We start from the raw sequence: 25685 nt of genomic DNA, 5'->3' as shown, positions 1-25685 counted from the left end.
CTATTTAATCTATTTCTCGAGTTCTTATAATAGTGGTCTCATACAATATTTGTCTTTCTGCAACTTGACTAATTTCACTCAGCGTAATGCCTTCCAGATTCCTCCATGTATTGAAACGTTTCACAGATTCGTCATTGTTCTTTATCGATGCGTAGTATTCCATTGTGTGAATATACCATAATTTATTTATCCATTCATCTGTTGATGGGCACCTTGGTTGCTTCCATCTTTTTGCTATTATAAACAGTGCTGCAGTGAACATGGGTGTGCATATATCTGTTTGTGTAAAGGCTCTTATTTTTCTAGGATATATTCCAAGGAGTGAGATTGCTGGATCGTATGGTAGTTCTATTTCTAGCTTTTTAAGGAAGCGCCAAATGGATTTCCAAAGTGGTTGTATCATTTTACATTCCCACCAGCAGTGTGTAAGTGTTCCAGTCTTTCCACAACCTCTCCACATTTATTGTGTTTTTTAAATTAATGCCAGCCTTGTTGGAGTGAGATGGAATCTCACTGTAGTTTTGATTTGCATTTCTCTGATGCATGCCTCACACTAAGGAAGGAATAAAATTCAGAATCATACTGTGATAGAATGTTGTAACTTCAAAGTAGTGGGGAATCGGATGAGTGCCTGCCTGCACTGTGGCGCCAGCTCTTGTCTGCTGAATCTTTTGTAATCCCTGTTGTAAAACTTCTCCTGAGACTTCCCCACCAAAAGTCAACAAACATAAATTAGAACAAAACACAAATAATTTAAGAAACGTGATTTCAGATCCAGAAAAACACATTGCAGCCTGTGACCTATCCACATTGTTGAAAACCCTTCTTGAAATTAGGATGGTATTATATAATTCTTTCAATTCCTTATCTTTTCCATAACAGAATGGTACTGTTGCAAGCAAGATGTTGAAAACTGAACATGTTGCTAAGACGCCTTCAAAAAAGTATGCTAAAACAGCTGGAATATAAACAGGTCTTGATAATAGTATGAGCCTGTTTTGTTGGGTTATGGACTTTTGTCTTTTTATCAAAGCTGGTGTGACCCTAGGCAAGAGTATTGTATTAGTTTCCTATTGCTGCTGTAACAAATTACCACAAACTTAATGACTTAAAACAACACAAATTTATTATCTTACAGTTCTGAAGGTCAGAAGTGCTGAGTTTCACTGGGCTAAAGTCAAGGTGTTGGCAAGGGTGGCTTCCTTCTGGAGCCTGGGAGAGAGCCTGTTTCCTTGCCTTTTCTAGCTTCTAGAGGCTGCCTGCATTCCTTGGCTGATTGCATAGTGTCTCAAATCTCTCTCTGACCTCTGGTTCCGTCATCACATCTCCTCTGATTCTCCTGCCTCCCTCTTGTAAGGACCATTGTGGTTAGATTGGGCCCGCCCAGATAATCCAGGATAACCGCCCCATTCCAAGATCCTTATTTTAACCACATATGCAGAGTCCCTTGGCCACACAAGGTAACATTCACAGGTTCCAGGGATTAAGATGTGGGTATTTGTGAGGAGCCATTATTCTCCTTACCATAGGTATTAATAGAACAGAATTTGTTATTGCCAACTCAGTGTCACATCTGTCCATCCTTGATGAAATCCTGTATCGTCAGAGTAAAAACATAGTTTAGGTTTTGCCTTGGTACTGTCATGTTGATGAAAGTTCAGAGTATCAAAGAAAAATAATATTTTGAGAAAATGTTAATGTCCCTTAAAGTATTCTTCCTTTCTCTTCTTCTTACCCTCTTGCTTGCAACTTACCACTTTAAAGTTTTCCTATTGCCAGTGAGACCACAATGCAAATGAAGCTGCTTGGAAGCTCATTTTAAACTCTCAATTGATCACATTAAGGAGAGAATAATTAAAGTTATGCAAGACTTCTGGTCATTCTCCTTGGAAGGAAATTAAATTCAGGTTATTTCTTAGTTACTCATATCACTGTATCTATCAGGCTTAAACCAAATCCCCAGAAGATTTGTTTTACCCACCAGGATTCATGCTTTTCTATATTGTGTTAGGAAGTAGTAATTTAACAAATCATTAACCTTGGTTTTAATTTAGAGTCTTTTTTATTCATTACTTTTATTCAGAGTATATATTTTCATTTGTGAAATGTTGTAAGCTAAATATTGTCATCATTACTTGTATTATGACAATTCTTTTTTCTTTGCAATTTAGGGGAAACCTGTATTTGATATTTTGTAAACAAATATCTTGTATTTAACTAGTTAAGAAAAATTTTAAGTTCTTTTTTTTTTTTTTTAAATAGATTCCAATTCAGAATTGTCAAACGTAGAATTAAGGCAACATCTTCATGAAACTTTAGAGGTAGGTAGTTTGGCTAATACGAAAATCTTCATCTGAATAAAGTGTGCTGATAGGTATCTTGTTTAAATAATACTAAAATATGGAAGGCAAATATTGGCTTTCTAGATATTCTCAATAAGCCACAGTCTAAAGCTTATATCTTTCAACTGGTCTGTTTCCTATCCTCCTTGTCTCTCAGAGAGTCTGCTTATGTAAATGTGTCCACTATTCTCCCTGCCAGCCTTACTTCTCTAGTCTACTCTTGGAGAAAATAGTTGTCACTTCCTTTTTTTTATCTGCCTTCCTTGTACATGTGGCTTGAAACAACCTGACTTAATTTAACCTCCTTGAAGTCAGAAGAACAAGTATCCCTGTGGCTTGAGGAGTCCATCCAGACTGGTGGAAGTAGGAGTTTCTATGAAGGGTGCCTGTGGTCTGGGAAGGAGGAAGCCCATATTAGTGTAGATTTGTGACTCTTATGGTGAAAATGAATATAGTGTGTGGATGGCCATGTGCTTATTTTATGAGGCCTAAAGATATTTTTTCCTCAAACTATTAGCTGTGTGTCCTAGATGGGTAAAAGCAAAGGATTTGGGCTTTTGGGCACAACTGGCACCTGATAGTGAGGCTCTCAATTTCAGCCTCTCTGGACACTTACAAAGCCTAGAAGAATTTCCAATTTCATTTGTAAAGTCGAAGTGCTTTGAGCCAAGATTAAATGTGCATTAGCCAAATTGATAATGTTTCGATTGTGTATCTGTAGATGGGAAGACTAATTTTATTTCTGCCCTCAGGAAGTAGAAGTTTTAAAAACTGAGCTTGAGGCATGTCAAAGACAACTTGAAGGTAAAGAGGAAGCATTGAAAATTCTTCAAAGCATGGTAAGAAGTTACTTTTAAAATTTAGTCACTTAAACATTCCAATAATAAGTGGTATCTTTCATGGTACATCCCAGTTAACTGACCTAATAACGTGTTTTGTGTTTCTGCCATACCTCCTAATCCATTGCATAGTGCCTGTGGTCTTAAAAGCTTGCAAGTGGCCATTCAAGATACCCATAAAACCAAACCCATTGCTGTCCAGTCAATTCCAACTCATAGTGACCCTATAGGATGGAGTAGAACTGCCCCATAGGGTTTCCAAGGAACACCTGGTAGATTCGAACTGCCAACCTTTTGGTGAGCAACCATATCTCTTAATCACTACATCACCAGCGTTTCCATTCAAGGCACAATTGGTCTGTACTTGCCTGGAGCAACAGAGGAAGAAGGAGTCAGGAGTAGGAGGAAGAAATGTGTGGGTAATTGCTTACATGAACAACTGCCTGCTTTGCCAAGAGACAAGAAGAATTGAACAATGCCTGGCTACCATTATTGAACATTTTGAGCTGGTATTTTATAAAAGAATGTGGAACAGAATCTCAAATTCTCATGGACTCCAGACTTTCTGGAGCCATGGAGACTGGATGAACTCCTGAAACTACTGCCTTGAGATAAGTGTTAAACCTTAAACCAAAAATATTCCCTGAAGTCTTCTTAAAACCAAACAATAGTTTAGCTTTACTGGTAAAGAATGTCTGCCTTAAGCATTGTGCTTTTTTAAGAACTATCTATATGGGATCGAATTGACAACAGGAACTCAGAAGTTTAGATAGAAACCTCAGGGGGCAGTGAGTTTATGTTAACGGGGGAGGAACAAGTCAGAAAAGGGGGGTGAGAATGGTTGCACAACTCAAAGAGTATATCAGCGTCACTGAATTGTACATGTAGAAACTGTTGAATTGGTGTATGTTCTGCTGTGTATAATCTCAACAACAAAAATAAGATAAATTATAAAAAAAAATAGTATGGTTTCAGCCTTTAAAATAAAAGCAACAATGCTTAATATAGATTTTTTTTTTTTGAGGTATAGATTTTTTTAACAGCTTTGAGATATAATTTACGTACCATAAACATCACTAATTCTAAGTGTACAGTTCAGTTCCTTTTTACTAAGTTTACAGAGTTATGCAACCAACACCACAATTTAATTTTAGAACATTTCTATCACCCTAAAAAGAGAACCTGTTACCATTAGTAGTCAGTCACACCTGTGTCTCCAACCACTAATCTACTTTTGTCTTGTAGATTTCCCTTTCATATTTCATATAAATAGAATCATGTAATATATATGATGTCATCCATCTAGTTTCTTTTGATCAGAATGTTTTTGAGGCTTATGCGTATTTTAGCATGTATCTATATTCTGTTCCTTTTTATTGCAAATGATATTCTATTATGTACCATATTTTGTTTATCCATTCACCAGTTGATGGACATTTGGGTTGTTTCCACTTTTTGGCTATATGAATAATACTGTTAGGAATATTTGTGCACAGGTCCTTGTGTGGACATATGTTTTCATTACTTGTGAGTACATGCATACCCAGAGGTAGAATCGCTGGGTCATATACTGTTGCTGTCAAGTCGATTCCAACTCATAGCAACCCTATAGGACAGAGCAGAACTGCCCCATAGGGTTTCCAAGGAGTGGATGGTGGATTCAAACTGCTCACCTTTTGGTTGGCCGCCAAGCTTTTAACCACTGCACTACCAGGGCTCTGCTGGGTCACATAGCCAATTTTTATTAACGTTTTTAAGAAACTGCCGTACTGTTCTCCAAAATGGCAACACCATTTTCTGTAACTCCCAGCGATGTATGAGGGTTCCAGTTTCCCTACATTTTTTCCAGTACTTGCTATTTTCTTTTTTTTTCACCCTTTCCTACTGGGTGTCCTTTTGTGGTTTTGATTTGCATACACAATTTTTTTTTTTTTTTTTATTGACTAATGGTGCTGAGCATCTTTTCATATACTTCTTGGTCATTAATATAGTTTTTATTTTTATTTTGTTTTGGATTTTATTTCTTGGCCCATTCTTCACTATTTTTGTCCTCTTTTTACATTCTTGATTTTTACCCTTGCATTTGTTTTCCTTTTAGATGACAAAACAAGGTGCAGCTTATGTGAGGTAATCAGTGGTGTGCTGCAATTAGCCTGTATCAGCTTATGAAACCCAATGCTTATATTTCCAGAAATTGTTCTAGCTGTTTGTTGAGCATAGCCATTATTATAAGTTACATAAACTTAAAGCCAAATATATTAAAAATAAAGGTGACAAGTACTAAAAACTCATCATGTCTTAGTAATTTTACATTTTACTATTATCTGATTCAGTAAAGAGGTTGTTCTTATGGCATTGACAAATGAGTGAAGTTCCAACATATGTCTTCTTTTATCTTACTCCTTAAAGTAAACCAAATATCAACCAACATTCAGGTCTGAACTATACTTATTCATCAACTGTGATCATAGACTGACTACAGATATAAATTTACAAAAGCATTCTGTGAGATCAATTGTTATTATTTATACATTATATGTCTCACATTCATTGTATCAGTACAATTTATATATACACATAATGCGTACACATATCGTGTATATATGTATACATATACACACACACACACAAATATACATTGTTGTTGTTGTTAGGTGCCATCAAGTCAGTTCTGACTCACAGCAACCCTGTGTACAACAGAAAGAAATGCTGCCTGGCTCTGTGCCATCCTCACAATTGTTACGCTTAAGCCCATTGTTGCAGCCACTGTGTCAATCCACCTCATCGAGGATCTTCTCTCTTTCACTGACCCTCTACTTTACCAAGCATGATGTCCTTCGCCAGGGACTGGTACTTCTTGATAACAGGTCCAAAGTATATGAGATGTAGTCTCGCCATCCTTGCTTCTAAGGAGCATTCTGGCTGTACTTCTTCTAAGACAGATTTGTTCGTTCTTTTAGCAGTTCATGCTATATTGAAGATTGTTCACCAACACCATAATTCAAAGGTGTCAATTCTTCTTTGGTCTTCCTTATTCATTGTTCATCTTTTGTGTGTATATGAGGTGATTAAAAACACCATGGCTTGGGTCAGGTGCACCTTAGTCCTTAAATTGATATCTTTGCTTTTTAAAGAGGTCTTTTGCAGCAATACGTCGTTGGATTTCTTGAGTGCTGCTTCCATGGGTGTTGACGTGTGGATCCAAGTAAAATGAAATCCTTGACAACTGCAATTTTTTCTCCATTTATCATGATGTGGCTTATTGGTCCCGTTGTGAGGATTTTTGTTTTCTTTATGTTGAGGTGTAATCCATACTGGAGGCTGTGGTCTTTGATCTTCATGAGTGTTTCAAGTCCTCTTCACTTTAAGCAAGCAAGGTTTTATCATCTGCATAATGCAGGTTGTTAATGAGTCTTCCTCCAATCCTGATACCCTGTTCTTGTTCATATAGTCCAGCTTCTCAGATTATCTGCTCAGCATATAGCTTGAATAAGTATGATGAAAGGATACAACCCTGATGCATACCTTTCTTGACTTTAAACCATGCAGTATCCTCTTGTTCTGTCTGAACAACTGCCTTGTGGTCTATGTACAGGTTCCTCATGAGCACAATTAAATGTTCTGGAATTCCCGTTCTTTACAGTGTTATCCATAATTTGTTATGATTCACACAGTCAAATGCCTTTGCATAGTCAATAAAACACAGGTAAACATCCTTCTGGTATTCTCTGCTTTCAGCCAGGATCCATCTGACATCAGCAATGATATCCCTCCTTCTATGTCCTCTTCTGAATCCGGCTTGAATTTCTGGCAGTTCCCTGTTAATGTACTGCTGCAACTGCTCTTGTATGACCTTCAGCAAAATTTTGCTTGTGTTTGATATTAATGGTATTGTTTGATAATTTCCACATTCTGTTGGAGCACCTTTCTTTGGAATAGGTATAAATATGGATCTCTTCCAGTTGGTCAGTCAAGTAGCTGTCTTCCAAATTTCTTGGCATAGACGAGCATCTCCAGTGCTGCATCCATTTGTTGAAACATCTCAATCGGTATTCTGTCAATTCTGGAGCCTTGTTTTTTGCCAATGCCTTCAGTGCAGCTTGGACTTCTTCCTTCAGTACCACCATCAGTTCTTGTTCACGTGCTACCTTCTGAAATGATTGAATGTTGACCAGTTCCTTTTGGTGCAGTGACTGTGTTCTTTCCATTTTCTTTTGATGCTTCCTGCATCGTTTAATATTTTCTCCATAGAATCCTTCAATACTGCAACTTGAGGCTTGAATTTTTTCTTCAGTTCTTTCAGCTCGAGAAATGCTGAGCGTGTTCTTCCGTTCTGGTTTTCTAATTCCAGGTCTTTGTACATGACATTATAATAGTTTACTTTGTCTTCTCTAGCTGCCCTTTGAAATCTTCTGTTCAGATCTTTTACTTCATCATTTCTTCCATTTGCTTTAGCTACTTGATATTCAAGAGCAAGTTTCAGTTTCTCTTCTGACATCCATTTTGGTCTTATCTTTCTTTCCTTTTTTTTAAAATAATTTTTATTGTACTTTAAGTTTACAAATCAAGTCAGTCTCTCACATAAAAACGTATACACACCTTGCTACATACTCCCAATTACTCTCCCCCTAACGAGACAGCCTGCTCTCTCCCTCCACTCTCCCTTTTCCTGTCCATTTCCACAGCTTCTAACCCCCTCTACCCTCTCATCTCCCCTCCAGACAGGAGATGCCAATATATAGTCTCAAGTGTCCACCTGATCCAAGAAGCTCACTCCTCACCAGCATCCCTCTCCAACCCACTGTTCAGTCCAATCCATGTCTGAAGAGTTGGCTTTGGGAATGGTTCCCATATTGGGCCAACAGAAGGTCTGGGGGCCATGACCACCAGGGTCCTTCCAGTCTCAGTCAGACCATTAAGTCTGGTCTTTTTATGAGAATTTGGGGTCTGCATCCCACTGCTCTCCTGCTCCCTCAGGGGTTCTCTGTTGTGTTCCCCGTCAGGACAGTCATCGGTTGTAGCCTGGCACCATCTAGTTCTTCTGGTCTCAGGATGATGTAGTTGCTGGTTCATGTGGCCCTTTCTGTCTCTTGGGCTCGTAATCGCCTTGTGTCCTTGGTGTTCTTCATTCTCCTTTGATCCAGGTAGGTTGAGACCAATTGATGCATCTTAGATGGCTGTTTGCTAGCCTTTAAGACCCCAGATGCCAGTCTTCAAAGTGGGATGCAGAATGTTTTCTCAATAGATTTTATTATGCCAATGGACTTAGATGTCCCCTGAAATCATGGTCCCCAAACCCCTGCCCCTGCTACACTGGCCTTCGAAGCATTCAGTTTATTCAGGAAACTTCTTGCTTTTGGTGTAGTCCAATTGTGCTGACGTCCCCTGTATTGTGTGCTGTCTTTGCCTTCACCTAAAGTAGTTCTTATCTACCAACTAATTAGTGAATACCCCTCTCCCAACCTCCCTCCTCTCGTGTCCACAAAAGAATGTTTTCTTCTCAGTTTAAACTATTTCTCAAGTTCTTATAATAGTGGTCTTATACAATATTTGTCCTTTTGCAACTGACTAATTTCACTCAGCATAATGCCTTCTAGGTTCCTCCATGTCATGAAATGTTTCACAGATTCCTCACTGTTCTTTATTGATGCATAGTATTCCATTGTGTGAATATACCATAATTTATTTATCCATTCATCCGTTGATGGGCACCTTGGTTGCTTCCATGTTTTTGCTATTGTAAACAGTGCTGCAGTGAACATGGGTGTGCATATATCTGTTCGTGTAAAGGCTCTTATTTCTCTAGGATCTTTCCTGACTTTTTAATGGCCTCTTGCTTTCTTCGTGTATTATGTCCTTGATGTCATCCCACAACTCACCTGGTCTTCAGTCATTAGCGTTCAGTGCATCAAATCTATTCTTGAGATGATCTCTAAATTCAGGTGGGATATACTCAAGGATAATCTTTGGCTCTCGTGGACTTGTTCTAATTTTCTTCAGCTTCAGCTTGAACTTGCAGATGAGCAATTGATGGTCTCTTCTACAGTCAGCTTCTCACCTTGTTCTAACTTTTCCATTGTCTCTTTCCACAGATGTAGTCATTTGATTCCTGTGTGTTCCATCAGGTGAGGTCCACATGTATAGTCACCATTTATGTTGGTGAAAAAAGGTATTTGCAATGAATAAGTCATTGGTCTTGCAAAATTCTATCACGAGATCTCTGGCATTGTTTCTGTCACCACAGCCATATTTTCCAACTACTAGTTCTTTATTTTCAACTTTCATATTCCAATCACCAGTAATTATCAGTGCATCTTGATTGCACCTTTGATCAACTTCAGACTGCAGAAGTTGGAAAAAAATCTTCAATTTCTTCATTTTTGGCCTTAGTGGTTGGTGTGAAAATTGTAATAATAGTCGTATTAACTGGTCTTCCTTGTAAAAAAAAAAATTTAATGGATATTAGCTTATTAATGACAGCTTTGTACTTGGGGACAGATCTTGAAATATTCTTTTTTATAGTGAATGCAATGCCATTCTTCTTCAATTTGTCACTCCTGGCATAGTAGACCATATGATTGTACGATTCAAAATGGCCAATACCAGTCCATTTCAGCTCACTACTGTCGAGGATATCGATGTTCATGCATTCCATTTCATTTTTGATGATTTCCGATTTTCCTAGATTTATACTTCATACATTTCATGTTTCTATTATTAATGGATGTTTGCAGCTGCTTCTTCTCATTTTGAGTCATGCCACATCAGCAAATGAAGGTCCTGAAAGCTTGACTCCATCCATGTCATTAAAGTCAACTCTACTTGGAAGAGGCTGGTCTTCCCCCATCGTCTTTTGAGTGCCCTCCAACCTGATGGGCTCATTTCCCAGTACTGTATCAGACAGTGTTTCACTGCTATTCATAAGGTTTTCATTGGCTATTTTTTTTTTTTTTTCAGAAGCACACTGCCAGGTCTTTCTAGCCTGTCTTAGTCTGGACATTCAGCTGAAACTTGTCCACCATGGGTGACCCTGCTGGTATTTGAATACTGGGGGCATAGCTTCCAGCATCACAGCAACATGCAGGCACCCACAGTATGACAAACTAACAGACACATCGGGGCAAATATACATACACAGACATTTTTGAGGGGAGAGCTGATTATTAAACATTTGCTACCATATATGGGAGATATCAATTATTTAAATAAGTAGCAGCATGAATAACGTCCTTAATAATCTTTAATCCCTTTCACTTCCTTCTAAGAATCACATAATTTCTATACGGCAGAACCTGGGAAAGAGCCAAAGATCTGATACCTTAACTATCAAATTGTCCACAAAAGGTGGTCACCGTGGAATTCTCATTTCAAGTTAATTCTCTATTATCTTAAAAATGTGAACTCGCTGTTTATATAGGATTCATTAGAAATTCAGTTTACACTAATATTATTTTGATTTTTCTTAGGCAGTGTTTGGTAAAGCAACAAGTCATACCCAGGCAGTGCTTCAAAAAACTGTGGAACAAAAAAGATCCTTGGAGAAGGTATGTGTGTGACTTTTAGAAGATTCGTGCAATCCAATAAATTTTAAATAGAATTTTCTTCAAATCACCATTGTAATGGATATGTCATTTGTACATACCCTCTGCTAGGTATGCTTCAATTTCATATGCTCATTTCCCTTTTGGAGCCTACAGTTCAAAACAGACTGTCACATGGTCAGAGAGAATTAAGGTTGCATTTATTTCCTAATCTAAGGTAGTAGGAGGCCTGACAAATCGACATTTCCTAGTTTATTTTTTTGGTTTTTAATTCCTCTTCTTGCCTGGTGGAGCCTGCTTCTTCCTCACCATCTCATCATCACTAAAAAGGTAGTTAGGAATTATCTTAGTCATGTTTCTGTGCCTAGTATACCTCCTCTTGATGGGAGGACCTTGGGCTAGTCCAAGAGGGTGGTGGGGGGTGGGGGCAGTCGTGGTGCTCAGAAGTCCAGGTTCAGTCCAGCAAATTTTGAAACTAGACAATTTGAAATTTTTTTCTATATTAAGTACTTTTTGAGTGCTAAAGAGGTGTGTTATATAAGCTTACAATTGTGATAGACTCTTTTCAGCGAGAATTAAATGTTTTCTCTTTAAAGCATTTCTGTGAAATGATTCAGCAATTCATTTCAGCTATTTACTATGTCCTCAGATGATGTATTGACAGTAATTTTCCATGAAAGCACTATTTTTCTTTCTACAGGAAATAAATGCCTTGCAGTGGGAAATAGAATTTGATCAGAATAGATTTAAAAATATAGAGGAATCTTGGACCCAAAAGTATGACAGGTTTGTATATTATTACCCCATAGTTTTTCTTTGGAAATCCTTAAAATGTGTGTAATTTAACCATAGGTTAGACTTTCTTTTTCTTTATGCTAACTGTAAATATTATAAAATTCTTTCTTTTTGCTTATCCATGTTTTTCTGTTAGTGGTAATTTTCATGTTTTTTTTTTTCAAATTCAATATGTAACTAAATTTTTAAATACAGTAAAAGAGCCAAATCCTAATTATTTTAGCATTGGAACTGTTTATTTTTTCAAACAGAAATCTTTTGAGCTGTTCTTTTATTAGTGTGAGTTTATTTAGTAACTTTAAAATTATAACATATACTTATAAAGTCAAACATTGAGAAGTTGATTTGATATTTGGGATTATAGATGGCCTAAGTTTTTATTATTTTTTAACTTTTTATTTTGAAATAATTAAAGACTTAGAGAAAAGTTGCTAGATCAGTACAAAGAATTCCTATAAATCTTTACCTAGAATCCTCAAATTTTAACTTTTTGCCATATTTGCTTTATCATTATTTCTCTCATTATCTCTAGGTAAGTATATATATATATTTTTATGAACCATCTAAAAGTTGCACGTATAAGGCTCTCTTACAATGAGTTGGAATTGACTCGACGGCACTGGGTTGGGTTCTGGGTACCCTAAATGGACCCTGGTGGACAGTGGTTAAGAGTTTAGCTGCTAATCAAAAGGTCTGCAGTTCAAATCCACCAGCTGCTCCTTGGAAACCCTATGGGGCAATTCTAATCTGTTCTGTAGGGTTGCTCTGAGTCAGAATCAAGTTGACAGCAACGGGTTTTTGTTTTTTTACAATAAATACTTGTTTATATTTAAAAAAAAAAGGACATTCTCTTTCATAACCATAGTCTAATTATCAGAGTCAAGATATTAACACTGACATAATACTATCATTTAATCTACAGACCTTACTCAGATTTGGCCAGTTGATCTAACAATGCCCTTATAGCAAAAGAGAAAAAATATTTCCTGCTTCGGAATCCACATTGGGTTTGGTTGTTACGTCTAAACTTTAACTTCCTTTAATCTGAAATAATTCCTCGGTCGTTCTTTGTCTTTCATGACCTTGACCTTTTTGCGTAGTACAGGCCAATTATAGAGTGTCCCACACCTGGGTATGCCTGGCATTTCTGGATTAAATTCAGGTTATGCATTTCTGGCAGGAGTATCACTGAAGCAATGTGGTCTTCCCAGTGCATCATATCAGAAGGCTTCCGGTGTTGATTTGTCCCGTTACCAGGATGTTAACCTTGACCCCTGCGTATCTTTTTTGTGCATGTTTTTGAAAGTGGCCTAAGCATGTAGTTGGAGTTCAAATGGTTGTTAAGTTGAATTAAAACATGATAAAAAGAATGAGTATGCAAAATGATGTCTTAGAGATATTTCTGATTCTGACTGTTTCTCAACTAAGTATAAAGAAGAGCATAAGAGTTGTTTTACCTCTGCAACAGGTAAATTCTACACTGTTTTGAAGTAGGAAAAATTATATTATATTATGGTTTTTGTTTTCTGACTATGGAAATAAGAATATTCAAGTAGGAAGTGTTATTATTTATTTGGAGGGATTTTTTTTTCCCCAGACTGAACTGTGAAAATGTAGTCCTCAAAGAAACTCTAAAACTGAAAACAGAAGAAATTAAAATGCTACGGTCTGAAAATGCAAGTAAGTAGTGTTATTTTCATGATTCCTTTTAACATTGTTAAAAAATTAGTTTTATATAGTGCCCTATATTAAGAACACAGATCTCAGTACAGACAAAATGCTAGTATTTGGAAGTAGTATATCTTAAGGCTAATAGAGGGAAGAAATGCATCATTTAGTTTTTATACTCAGTGTAAAGCAAAATCGTACAGCACCTGATATTTGAGGAATCTGAGTAGGTATATCTGTCACTGGGACACAAGTAAGTAAAGTATATAATTATGTAGCTATTCAAGATCATTTTCTCATTATAGAACAGTGTCTTCTGTGACTTTATCAGTAATACAAATATGCGTAATTTTTCAAGACATTTGAAAGAATTTTAATTTTTGTATGAGAAACTAACTTGAGCTGTAAACTTACACCTAAAGCACAATTTAAAAAAAAAAAGGGATTTTAATTTTTAAACACACACACCCCTTATCAAATGCGCTGCTTTCTGATAAAAGTTGATGAAAGGATATTAAGAGGTGTTCGGTACCAACTTTTAATAAAATTTTAAGATGCTGACACTCCTTTCTTAGCAGAAGCTATTTTAAAGATATGTTTAAAACAGGAGGGGATAAAAGATGTAAGTCAGGTCGTGGGGCAGAGAGAGACGCTTGCTGTAGTGTCGTAACTAATTATGTCAGTGCCTCCAGGGGAGCTCTACCCGCACAGCTGATGCTCCTCAGGACCAGTGATTAGAGCAGATGGCGACTCCTCCCTCCTGTGTTAGATTAGGTCCCTCGCCTTTGTTCACGGCAGACTCTGCTCATCACCACAGCTCCCTCTCCCTTCCCTACCGCTTCACCCTGCAGTAAGAGGGGAAAAGTTACTGTTCCTACTCCCCAGTGGATAGCAGGACACCTCTGGTTCTGAATGTTTGGTTTGAGGGACTCTTGTGAAAACTCTTAACTAAGAGAAAAATTTGATAGAGTTTGGATAGCTGTTATGTTTGACATTTATACTAAATATATCACCTAGTTAATGTGTGTCTGCAGTCTCTGAATAATTTGCCTTTGCATGTTCCCTTTTTGAAAATCCTACAAATTTTCGAAGAGCAAATGAGAATCAAATGTAATTCTGTTTATTACCAGTATGTAATTACATATGTATTATCTCACTTGACACCTACTAGTCCTGTGTTTAATTTTCTGGACAGGGCTAGCTCCTGTGGGTCATGTCTGTTTTATATATACTGCCTATGAGAAATGAATATATGCTGTTGGTATAACTAGACTAGATAAAACTGTCATTAGACCTCATCACTTGTTTTTACATGCTTCTTCCTAGTTTTGAATCAGCAGTACTTGGAGGCCCTTGCAATGCTTGATATCAAACAGCAGAAGATGGCTCAGGAAAATATGTGCCATAGCAAAAGCAGCTGCTTTACAGAGATTTCAGCTCTTGAGGTAAGTAAGCATGTATGAAAGCTGAACAACAGGGACATTTTCTCCTTTCCTTTTCTTTACCCTCATTGCCCTTTTGGTACATGCACTAAGGTAGCAACATCCTTAGTCATTTGAGACTGAGAGTGAGGGAGGTCCTGGGTCATGCCAAGGTCAGTTCTCAGCTTTGCTGGTATCATGCCCCTCGTGCATGACATTCTTGGGCACCAAGGAATGTGCTGGCCACTTACTGCCCCTTGGATTTCTTATTTTTACAGTTGTAACAACTTCCCTGGATCTCTGCCTCTCTTTTCCCAGGCCTAAACCACTATGGAGCCCTGGTGGCACAGTGGTTAAGAGCTCAGCTGCTGACCAAAATAAAAAGTTGGCAGTTCGAGTCTACCAGCCACTCCTCAGAAACCCTGTGGAGCAGTTCTACTCTGTCTTATAGTGTTATGAGTCGGAACCGACTCGACTGCAACAGGTTTTTGGTTTTAACAGAGGCTGTGTTAGTAGTTAGCGTCTCATATCTGGGAAGAGGCCTACAGTTGGAGTACTTTCACACAGTATTTTTGTAGTCGTTTTGTGAGGGCTGCACAGCAGGTATCACTATCCCCAGTTTAGAAAGACAGGAATTTAGGCTCAGGGTTAGGTGAGATTACTTCTCCATTGTGAGATGGTCAATCTCTGGTTGAGCCATGTTCAGAACCCAGAGTTGCTGGTGTGCTGCTAACTGCCTGCTGGGGTGTTAAAAGTCTTTCAGTGTAGGAGTTTGGCTAATAAGGCAAAAAGGGTCCTAGGACTCATAAGAAGTAGGAAGCTAACAGTGGAGTGAGAGGGGCTAGCACTCATTAATGAGAACTTTTTAAAAAGCAATTATTAATAATAGCAAACACCCGCATACTAACCAAAAACTCATTACTGTTGAATCGATTCTGACAGCAGAACTGCCTCAAAGGGTTTCCAAGGAGTGGCTGGTGGACTTGAACTGCTGACCTTTTGGCTAGCAGCCAAGCACTTAACCACTATTGCACCAGGGCTCCTTAATAAGTTTCAGATATTGTTTTAAGTGCTATACATTTAATTCTCACAACTACACCATGAGGTGGTACTATTATAATCCCTGGTTTACAAATGAGGTAACAAGGCACAGAGAGGTTAAGTAACTTGTCTAATGTCACACAGCTTGTAAGTGGTGGCACTGGGATTTGCACCCAGGTAGTCTGGGTTTAAAGTCTGTGCTTTCAAGAACACTCTGCTCTATTGATTGCCATGGGTGGAAAACTAGTGTCATAGCAAGAAGGATAAACAAAAAAAGCTCAACTGAGAGAACACTCAGGAAAAGGGTGCTTTAGGCCAAAGAGGACCCTGACCCAGTTGATGAAGAGCCAAGACAAAGAAGTAGAATTAGGATTCAAAAGTCCTTGCCAAAGCCTCACATTTTTATATTGGCCCTTCCCAGGTCTTAGCTGCTCTTGGCAACTTTGGCAAGTGGCAACTGTGAGTAGTGGGAAAGTAAAAAGGGATATTACCAATTTGCCACATGTTCACCATTTGTCCAGTCAACTGAGAGTTAACTCTGCTTCACAGTTATCTTTGGTATGAGGAAGAGTTTTCTGAAATGGTCTTTATGCTAAGGGAGGCAATGGAAGCTTCCTCTCTAAAGGTCTCTAAAACAGGATCATATTTTAAATCAGCCTGTCCATGTGAACTTTACAGCAAGGGGAAGCTTAGACAATGTAATAAGTTCCACAAGAAACTTTAAAAGATACGGCACAATATGTTGCAAGACTGCCCCCTTCATATTGGTAGGAATTGGAATGTGCTGTGAAATTAACTTGTGGTTAGTTGCCAAAATGGGTCAAAGAAGTAAACCACTTACTTTTATCCCAGCTACGGTGGTCAACCAGGAAGGACCCATGTATGGACTGTTTTCTCCATTGTGATGCATAGATTTTGAGGGATCAGGGCCACAAGGAACTCCAAACAGTGGAGTGGCTAACACATACGTAAGAACATACTACAGGATTATACAGTATTTTCTTAGGGGTGGGGAAGATTGTGTTTTTTTCATTAACATTAAAACTCACCCCTTATTTCTGAGCACACAGCTCTCCCTGGAGGGAAGTGACAGTGTGAATGCTGGCATCAGGGAATAGCCCAGTCTCAGGAGACCCACACTGTGGATGTGAGTGTTAAGGACTCATAACTAGGAGACTGATGTCAAGGCTAAAGATTTTAAGAGTGAAAAGAAGGAAGAAAGAATTCCTTTATGTTTTTTGTCCAAGTAATAAGTCTTTCCTCATTTGTGATTAATGTCACCTGGATCCTTAAACCCTGGTCTTAGCTTGCCTTCTCCTATTTTTTTTTTTCCCTTTTCCAGTTCCTTTGGATCAGATGTTTGAGTAGTAACGTGCCTGGGATTGTGTGTGGGTGCCCTTGTGTTTAGTGTACTAAAGCAGTGGGACAGTCAGTTAGCAATGGGAGTAATGCTTTTGGATTTAAAGCTTGCAGTCCTTGGAGCCTGCCTTTGCCATGGTCCTGGAGGGAGCCCCTGTTCCTGCGCCAAAATGGCAGCATCTACTCGCAAACTGCTTCTTCAGTTGAAACAAGAGGTACTGCATTATCAGAACAGCCAAAGCTTTGGATTTGTTTCTCTATTAATAGTAGAATAAATGGAAGTATCTGCAGTAACTAACTTCATTTTAGTAATCATTGTCTATGGAATTCTTAGTTTTATAAGATAGAATTAGCTTATAAACCAGGTTTTGTTTACATGGTTTCAGAGTACACATAGTGTTTGGCATAACATCTGTGAAGCCAGGTCCAGTTGCTTACCTAAGTTTGTCGTCAATATTTCCTAAATTCATATTTCTGTTATCTATACATGGCCCTTAAATTACTGTGTAATAGAAGAAAAAGGTGCATTTATGTTTCTTAAAACCACTAGAAGAAATGACATTGATTAACAGAAAGATAAACAGATATCAGAAAGGCAGCAGGGTATAGGGGAAATAACTTTTGTGCCAGACAGACCTAGGTTTGAATCATAGCTCCATCATTTCCTAGCTGTGTGACTTTGGAGAAGTTAAGTCTTAGTTTTCTCATATGATAAGTGGAGGGCAGTGACTACCTTAGAATGTTGTTATGGGTAATGGAATAAATAGGCATATAGTGTTTAGCACAGTGCCATATACATGTCAGACATTTAATCAAGTGGTAGCTGCCATCATAATTAGGCTTGAATTACAAATACAGTACATGAACTGTAATTCTAAAACATTTTACCTTTACTAAAGGTAGGGAATTTGAATTAAAGGCTTCAGAGAATAGAGAAAGCTAGCAGCTAAACATTAGCAATTCACTGAGAATAAAAGAAAGTATGGTTATGAGCATAAGATGACATAGATGAGAGTCAGGGTCAGCTATGGGAGGTATTCAAAGGTGGCATTCACAATTATTTTTGGTGTTACTGTCTGGAATGACACGAGGCAGAATTCTAACGTAGCCTTTGCCATCCTCTATTCTTTCTCATGGGGCCCTTCCTCCTGGAATTTGGGCAGGACGCACACAGGGCCAGTCTAGAGTAGTGAGGTCCAAGAGTTAGAGTAGCAGGGAGGCACCGCAAGGGAAACTGCTGGTGATCTAGTTCAGAGTGGGCAGCTACTGCAGAAGAGAATCAGCAAGTACTAATTAGTCTAAGTAGATGAAAGGCAATAGACCTGTGCTAGGCACTGAGTGTGACCGGAAACAGGGAGACTGCTAGTCAAACTCAGCATTCAGGCAAGAATTGTTCTGGTTTTGCCTCTGATACCTCCCAAACTTTTTTTCAAAAACAGTTGGAACTTTTACAGAAGAGTAAAGAAGAAGCTTACATAATGGCAGACGCATTCAGAATTGCATTTGAGCAACAATTAATGAGGAAAAATGACCAGGCACTAAGATTGACACAAATGGATAAAATGTGTAAAAAAGCAGCAAAACAGATAAATTGGAAGCACCTTAAAGAAGATGGTAACTATGAATTACAATGGCAACAATCAGATGTACTTTAGTTGTTTTTGGTTATTTTTATAATCAACACTAATTATATGATTTAATTGGGCATAGTTAAACCCACATGGGATAATATAGCTACAATTATTCACTTATAGTGGTGACTTATTTAAAATTTAACAACTGTGGAGAAAACGGGGACATTGAATGTTAAGATGCAGATGAGCTACTGGGATCAACAAAATAAAATAACAGGAGAATCTCTTTTTTAGTATTCTTCTATTTAATTTAAACAAGACCAGGTTTGTTGTTAGTGCCACTGAGTTGATTGCGACTCCTGGCAACCCATGTATGCAGAGTAGATCTGCTCCACAGGGCATTCAAGGCTGTCACCTTTCAGAAGCAGATCACCAGGTCTGTCTTCCAAGGCACCTCTAAGTGGGTTCGAACTGCCAACCTTTTGGTTTAGTAGTTGAGTGCTTAACCATTTGTGCCATCCAGGGACTCCATTAAGACCAGGTTTGGTGTTTGAAAAAATACAGAGAATCACAAAGAAAAAAAAAAGACTTAGGTTTAGCAGACAAAATTTATAAGAGTGCTAAATGATTAAAGAGGAATGGCCAAGAAGGAAATAATATTGAAAATGACCGTAAAACTCAACATTAATAAACTTTAATTAGATTAAAAAAAATTTTTTTTAATCTAATTAAACTTTATTGAAATGTGTGATTCTGGAAGAGATATTTAGGGGTAGAGAAAAAAATCTTGTGTTAGGAATATAAATTTTTTTTAAAAAATGAAATAGAAGTTTAAATGTAGGTTTTGGTTCACAAACCTATCAAAAATTCATGATCTTTTTTAGTATTATTGTATTACTGTAAACAAAACATATAAAAATAGCACAACAAATAATATTATTGTTGAAATAGATTCCGTATAAACAAAGTAGTTCTTAGGCTGTAGAAATTTTAGTTTGTCTCAATATCAATTTTCATTTATCAGTATTTTTCTATTTCAATTAAAAATGCCAATTAAGAAATGTCAAATAAATTACAATTTGAAATCATTTATGAGTAAAGAAAAATTAAATTGAAGTTTATAATAAGTATAAATGTTTTAGCATCTAAGTTCTGACATGACTATTTCTAGATTTTTTTTTATATTTCAAATTCGTAATCCTTATTCCAGTATCTTTTACAGTCAGGTGAACTTCAGGACTCATAAGCATCTTTTAATATTAAAAATATTTAATAGTAGATACTTATTTTGTTTGAAATATTTATTCTTAAGCAGTATTTTTTTTTTAGTATGTTTTAGTAATAATATATGGGTCACCTCTCATAGATTTTAGCATCATTAACTAAACTTTACCCCATCTCTTTCCTGACAAAGTAAGAAGTGGCTTATAGGGATAATGAAAAATGGAAGTAGTAAATCACAGCTCTGAAAGTAGGTAAAAGCTATCTATTTACAGTGTTCATCAGATAGAAGTCAGAGCAAAAGAGAAAATATGTTTACAATTCTCATTCTCAAAAAGGCAGTCTACATTTGTCGTGACATTAAATTCTAAAAGTAATTTCTGACATTATACTTACAGAGGCCATTGAGCAAATATAATGACCAAGTCCTCAGCAACAATTTATAATAAATACAAAATCAATTTTTATATGGCTTTTTATAATAATTTCTTGACAAAAGCTGAAGGTATAAAGTCCAACTCAGAGTAGGTGATTTTACCAGGGAAAAAAGCTAAAGTGGTCCATGTATTTTGCTTTTTAGGAATTGTTGGAAAACACTAAGACTACCATGGACAACATATATGTGGGTGATTTTCCCCAAGCACTTCTCTCAGCTAGGCCCTTGCTAGGACCTGTATTGCAAAATTTTCAATGGTATATACTCTTTGAGGGCAGCTTTGGCATTGTGTTATTTGATGTCATTAGTCGATTCTGACTCATGGTGACCCCATGCGTGCAGAGTAGAACTGCTCCTGGGGTTTTCAGGGCTGTGACCTTTCAGAAGCAGATTGCCAGGCTTGCCTTCTGAGGTGCCTCTGGGTGGTTTCAAACTGCCAACCTTTTCGGCTAGTAGTCCAGCATGACTTAACTGTTAGCACTATCCAGGGGAGCCATGGCATTGTGCTGTTAATTGAAAGCAGATCCCTTTGGAAATCAGGTTTTTTGTTTAGATGGGGAGGAAAAGTGATGGGAGAGAGAGGAAAAGGAGGGAAAAATAATCTTATTTGCCTGTGACATTCTGTCACCTGTATGGGAAACCCCCAACTTTGCATGGAAGTATGCCATATAGTACTATACAGGCATTGGAGCCCTCATGGCTCACTGGCTTAAGATCTTGGCTGCTAACCAAAAAGGTTGGCAGTTTGAGTCTACCAGCCACACCTCAGAAACCCTATGGGGCAGTTCTGCTCTGTCCTATAGGTCGTTATGAGTTGGAATTGACTCAAATGGCAATGGGCATGTAGACAAAGCCAAGGTTTTTCTTAAGGGGTAGATTCACATTCATTTCAGCACCTGAGTAAGGGCTGAAATATTCCAGAATCCCTGTCTTTCTCAGCAGTTGACAAACCTCGGCAATTTTTCCATAGAAAACACAGCTCTGGGAACTACAGCCCCAATCCTTTACGTCTCAGTGAGGCACCAAGACAGGAAGCAGCCTTTCGAATAACCAGTTCATCTCAGAAAAGCTTTGACAAGTCCATACCAGTTTCAGCAGCTCTTTCTGAGTTTCTTAGTAATAACCTTTTATTAGCGTATTTCAGTAATCTGAAGAGGTACAGTTATGATTGTTACAGGTGATTTTATGTTTGGTTAACACAGTATCAACTTTTCTTCTTGCTATAACAGATTATTAGACAAGTTCTGAGAGAGAGGTTATAAATGCATTTCTTTTTTAAAAGACATTCTTGAAATTTTCTTTGCTTCAAAACCAAAACTCAAACCTGTTGCCACCCACTTGATTTTGACTTATATAGGACAAAGTAGAACACCCTCATAGGGTTTCCAAGGAGCGACTGGATTTTAACTGCTGACGTTTTGGTTAGCTAGCCAAGCTCTTAACCACTGTGCCACCAAGGCTTCTTAGTTTAAATCTACAAATTTTGTACCTTCTGCTACAAATTCATCCTTACTATGGATAGACATCAGTGTACATGTTTCAGGAGACGTGCAGTATTAAACATTATGCCAATACCTGGGCCAGGTGTTTCCACACCTGTGTTATATTTAATGTCACGGTAATGCCAAGTAGGTAATATTCCCACTGTAGAAGTGGGGAAAATGAAATTCAGAGGATTTAACTCATCCAAGATCATACAGCTAGTAAGTGGCTAAATGAGGATTTAAACTTAGATCTTCCTGGCTCTAAAGCAGTCTGCAAGGCTCAGATACCTTGGGTGGCCTGCGGACATGTTTTGCATAGTGTTTTCAAATAATGTGGATTAGTGGCTAACCTTTAAAATAGAGTTCACATAAAAACCTGGATTTCTAGCTCTTGTGAAGATTGTGATGATGTGGTAATACGGATTGCATTCTCACTAGGCAGCTCTCAGTGGGAGTCGAGTAGTAGCTGTGCCAATAAGGCAAGGCAGAGCTCTTGGTTTTTCTCACACCGTGGCCCTCCCACCTGCGTTTGATGTCCTGGCCCCAAATCTGTGCTATTTGCACTACACTCTGCTGCCTGACTCAACTGTCCTAAAGGTCTCCTGAAGAAGACAACTCCTGACTGATTCAGGAATTAATTAACCTGGGTTCATAGTTACCTATTTTTCTGGAAGTATATCAGTTTTGTATTTTTATGTTTCAGCTGAATTTTCATGTTCAATTTTAGGCTTTCTATCACAAAGGAGTAAGAAAACCTTGGGGCAGAAACTGCTGGGTATGCTCCCTTCAGAAAACAGTTGGAAGAGGACTGAAGACCAGGATAATCCTCAAGAAGTCTTTAAGATGCTAATAGATTTGGTTCGTATTTGTATTTTTGCTTTCTGTTAGAGGTGGTGGTTAAGCTAATCTGTTTCCTATTAATATTCAACTCTTTGCTGCTCTATACTTGACTTTCTTGCCCTTTTCCCAGCTGGAGTACCGTCCTCCAAATTCATGATCTTAAAGAGTTTCCTTAAACTCTTTGAATGTTGTTCTCACTTTTCCGATCCATATTTTCTCTGTGCAGGGTTAAAGCTCTCCCTCTGAAAAGAGGGGTCTCCCATAACTCCAGTTAGCCTTTTCCTCTGCATTTGTATATACAGTTCATGACAAGACCTATTCATTCAGGCATTTTAGAAGTTTTTAATGCCATTCCCCCACATATTATATCCTTTGATCATTACCAGAACCCCCAAATCAGTTCTATTATCCCCCTTTCATAGATTATTAAACTAAGACACCGCGAGACTCACATTGTATCAACGTATTTGCCTCTAGAAGGAGGGTTAAAATTATGTTTATATATAAAATATAAACAGTTTTATATATTAAAAAGTTAAATGTTCTCTTAGAGATTAAGTACATGTTGATATTTTAGTTAATGGAAAGGCTGGCAGTTGCGGCTTGGCAGGAGGAAAGACCTGGTTATACGCTCCCATGAAGATTACAGCCAAGAAAACCCTATGGGGGCAGTTTCACTCTGTCACATGGAGTCCCTGTAAGTTGAAAATCAACTTGACGGCACCAGGCAACAACAGAAAATATATATCTTTTTTTCTCTCCCCAGATGACTTATGAGATTTGCAATAAAAGGAACACTGTCTTCTTTCTTTTAAAAAGAAAAAACAAAAAAACCCTCGATAACATTTAGCATCATGCTTGGGAACTGGTGGAACCTAATTAATTCACATTGAGTCACTTGACAAATTTGAGGATTGAACATTTTTATAAAATACTATTTCTTTTGCTGAATGTAGCTATATATTCTGTGACTTATTGACTAACTGGTATATTTTTAATCTGTGTTCATGCAGTTGAATGATAAAGAAGAAGCTCTGGCCCATCAAAGAAAAGTTAGTTATATGCTTGCTCGGGCACTGGAAGACAAAGACACTGCCTCAAAACAAACTAAAGAAAAAACTCCTATGAAAGAGATGCTTCCATTCAGAGACCCCTGGCATAAAACTTCAGAATTGTCTGTTGTGCATGATCCTATATATTCAAACGTCCAAATGTTTAATTCTCTGGGCTGCATTTGTTCAGCCCAGCACCCTCAAACAGATCAAAACTACACGAGAACTCTTAAAAAGTCCCGTTCTTTGCCATCAGGTATCATGTTTTGAATATTGCCACATCTTGAGAAATTGTATGTTTTCCAGGTATTTCTGAATTTTAGGAGGCAGCTTAAATAATCAAATGTTATGGGAACATATTTTACAAGAAATTTATTGGTATACTGTGTTGTTTTTTTATTTGTTATATGAATATATTTTATTAGTTTTTCAGTTTTCTAAAATCTTTAAAAAAAAAAAAAAACATTTGTAAGAAAAAATTATTTAGATTGGCCATATAGGGTTGCTCTGAGTCGGAACTGACTTGATGGCAACAGGTTTTTGTTTTTGTATAGAGATATTATGGAGCACTGGTGGCACAGTGGTTTAAGAGCTCGGCTGCTAACCAAAAGGTCAGTAGCTCAAATCCACTAGCTGCTCCTTGGAAACCCTATGGGCCAGTTCTGCTCTGTCTTACATGGTCATGAGTTGGAATCAACTCAATGGCAGGGGGTTTGCTTTATAGAGATATTATAGGATATTAAATTGGCTAAAGCAACAACATACCAATGTAAATTACTCATCTTAAGAAGTAATAATGCCTAGGATTGACTGATGTTAATTTTTTAAAAAAATTTATCTTGTTTTATTTGCCTTTTTCAGGATTTTTCTATTTTCCATGTAAAGTAATAAAAATTTCCTTAAGTTATTGTAAATAAAAAAATTATGATGGTGGGACTTTGGCAGAAGTATATACAGAGTCATTGCTGGTTACCTACGTAGACTTTTTTTTTTGTCAGAATGGTGACATTTTGTAACTAGGTCTGCACAGAATTCTAGCAATCAGACCATTTTGAATTAACTTTTTGGTGTTGATGCTGAATTTTAGGCCATTTAGTTTTGTCTACAAATGTTACATAGTGTCATGGATTGAACTATATCCCCCAAAAATGTGTCTCAACTTGGCTAGGCCACTATTCCCAATATTGTGTGGTTGTCTACCATATTGTCATCTGATTTTCCTAGGTATTGTAAATCCTATCATCTCTATGATGTTAATGAGGCAGAATTAGAGGCAGTTATGTTAACCAGCCAGGATTCAATCAACAAGATTAGGTTGTATCTTGAGTCAATCTGTTTTGAGATACAAAAGAGAGAAAGCAGAGAGATGGGGAACTCATACCACTGAGAGTGAAGAACAGGGCGGGGAGCGGGGAAGCATGCCCTTTGGACCTGGGGTCCCTGTGCTGAGAAGCTCCTTGTGCAGGGCAAGATTGATGACAAGGACCTTCCCCCAGAGCACACAGGGAGAAAGCCTTTCCCTGGAGATGGTGCCCTGAATTTGGACTTCTAGCCTCCTAGACTGAGAGAGAATAAATTTCTCTTTGTTAAAGCCATCCACTTGTGGTATTTCTGTTACAGCAGCACTAGATAACTGAGACACGTGGTAATAATCTTTAATAACTTTTAAGAATATTACTATGTTAACAGCATTACAATATGTCAAAGGAGATGTCAGCAGTTATAAAACTAATGATCTATAGTGAAAAAAGTTGGCTATGTGAATACTACTTAAATAGATAACATTAGGTTTATAAGATAGCAATACAAGTCATTTATAGTTGTGTTAAAGGATATTTTAGCTGGCATTAATAAAAGCAGAAAGCTTAACAAATACATTTTGAAAAAAGGATGAATGATGGGAAACTACTGCTATCAGATGTTAAAATGTATTGTCCTGATAGTAATATAAAGCTACATTAATCAAAGCAGAATAGTACCACCAGCTCAATGAAATAGAATATAAACTATACATAGACCTTGTTTATATAATTATTTAACATAAAAGGTAAGGAAAGGGGTGATTTGAGATT

General features: G+C 37.5%; 1 protein-coding gene across 3 annotated transcripts in view; it reads left to right on the top strand.

Moving 5' to 3' along the window:
- The window catches only part of CCDC125 (coiled-coil domain containing 125), a 39271-nt gene extending 13847 nt beyond the window's left edge, over positions 1–25424 (top strand). For all 3 annotated transcript variants that reach the window (XM_049865071.1, XM_049865073.1, XM_049865074.1), the window contains exons 3-12: positions 2263–2321; positions 3095–3181; positions 10648–10725; positions 11423–11508; positions 13115–13197; positions 14512–14630; positions 17114–17221; positions 18446–18620; positions 22449–22579; positions 23575–25424. In XM_049865071.1, the coding sequence (XP_049721028.1) occupies positions 2263–2321; positions 3095–3181; positions 10648–10725; positions 11423–11508; positions 13115–13197; positions 14512–14630; positions 17114–17221; positions 18446–18620; positions 22449–22579; positions 23575–23883 (1235 nt within the window). In that variant the 3' untranslated portion in view covers positions 23884–25424. The remainder of the gene's footprint in view (positions 1–2262; positions 2322–3094; positions 3182–10647; positions 10726–11422; positions 11509–13114; positions 13198–14511; positions 14631–17113; positions 17222–18445; positions 18621–22448; positions 22580–23574) is intronic.
- The last annotated feature ends 261 nt before the right edge of the window (positions 25425–25685 follow it).

Source organism: Elephas maximus, chromosome 2 (assembly GCF_024166365.1).
Source record: "Elephas maximus indicus isolate mEleMax1 chromosome 2, mEleMax1 primary haplotype, whole genome shotgun sequence".
Lineage (NCBI taxonomy): Eukaryota > Metazoa > Chordata > Mammalia > Proboscidea > Elephantidae > Elephas > Elephas maximus.
The sequence above is the reverse complement of the archived record's forward strand: the minus strand, read 5'-3'. Positions and strand labels throughout refer to the sequence as shown.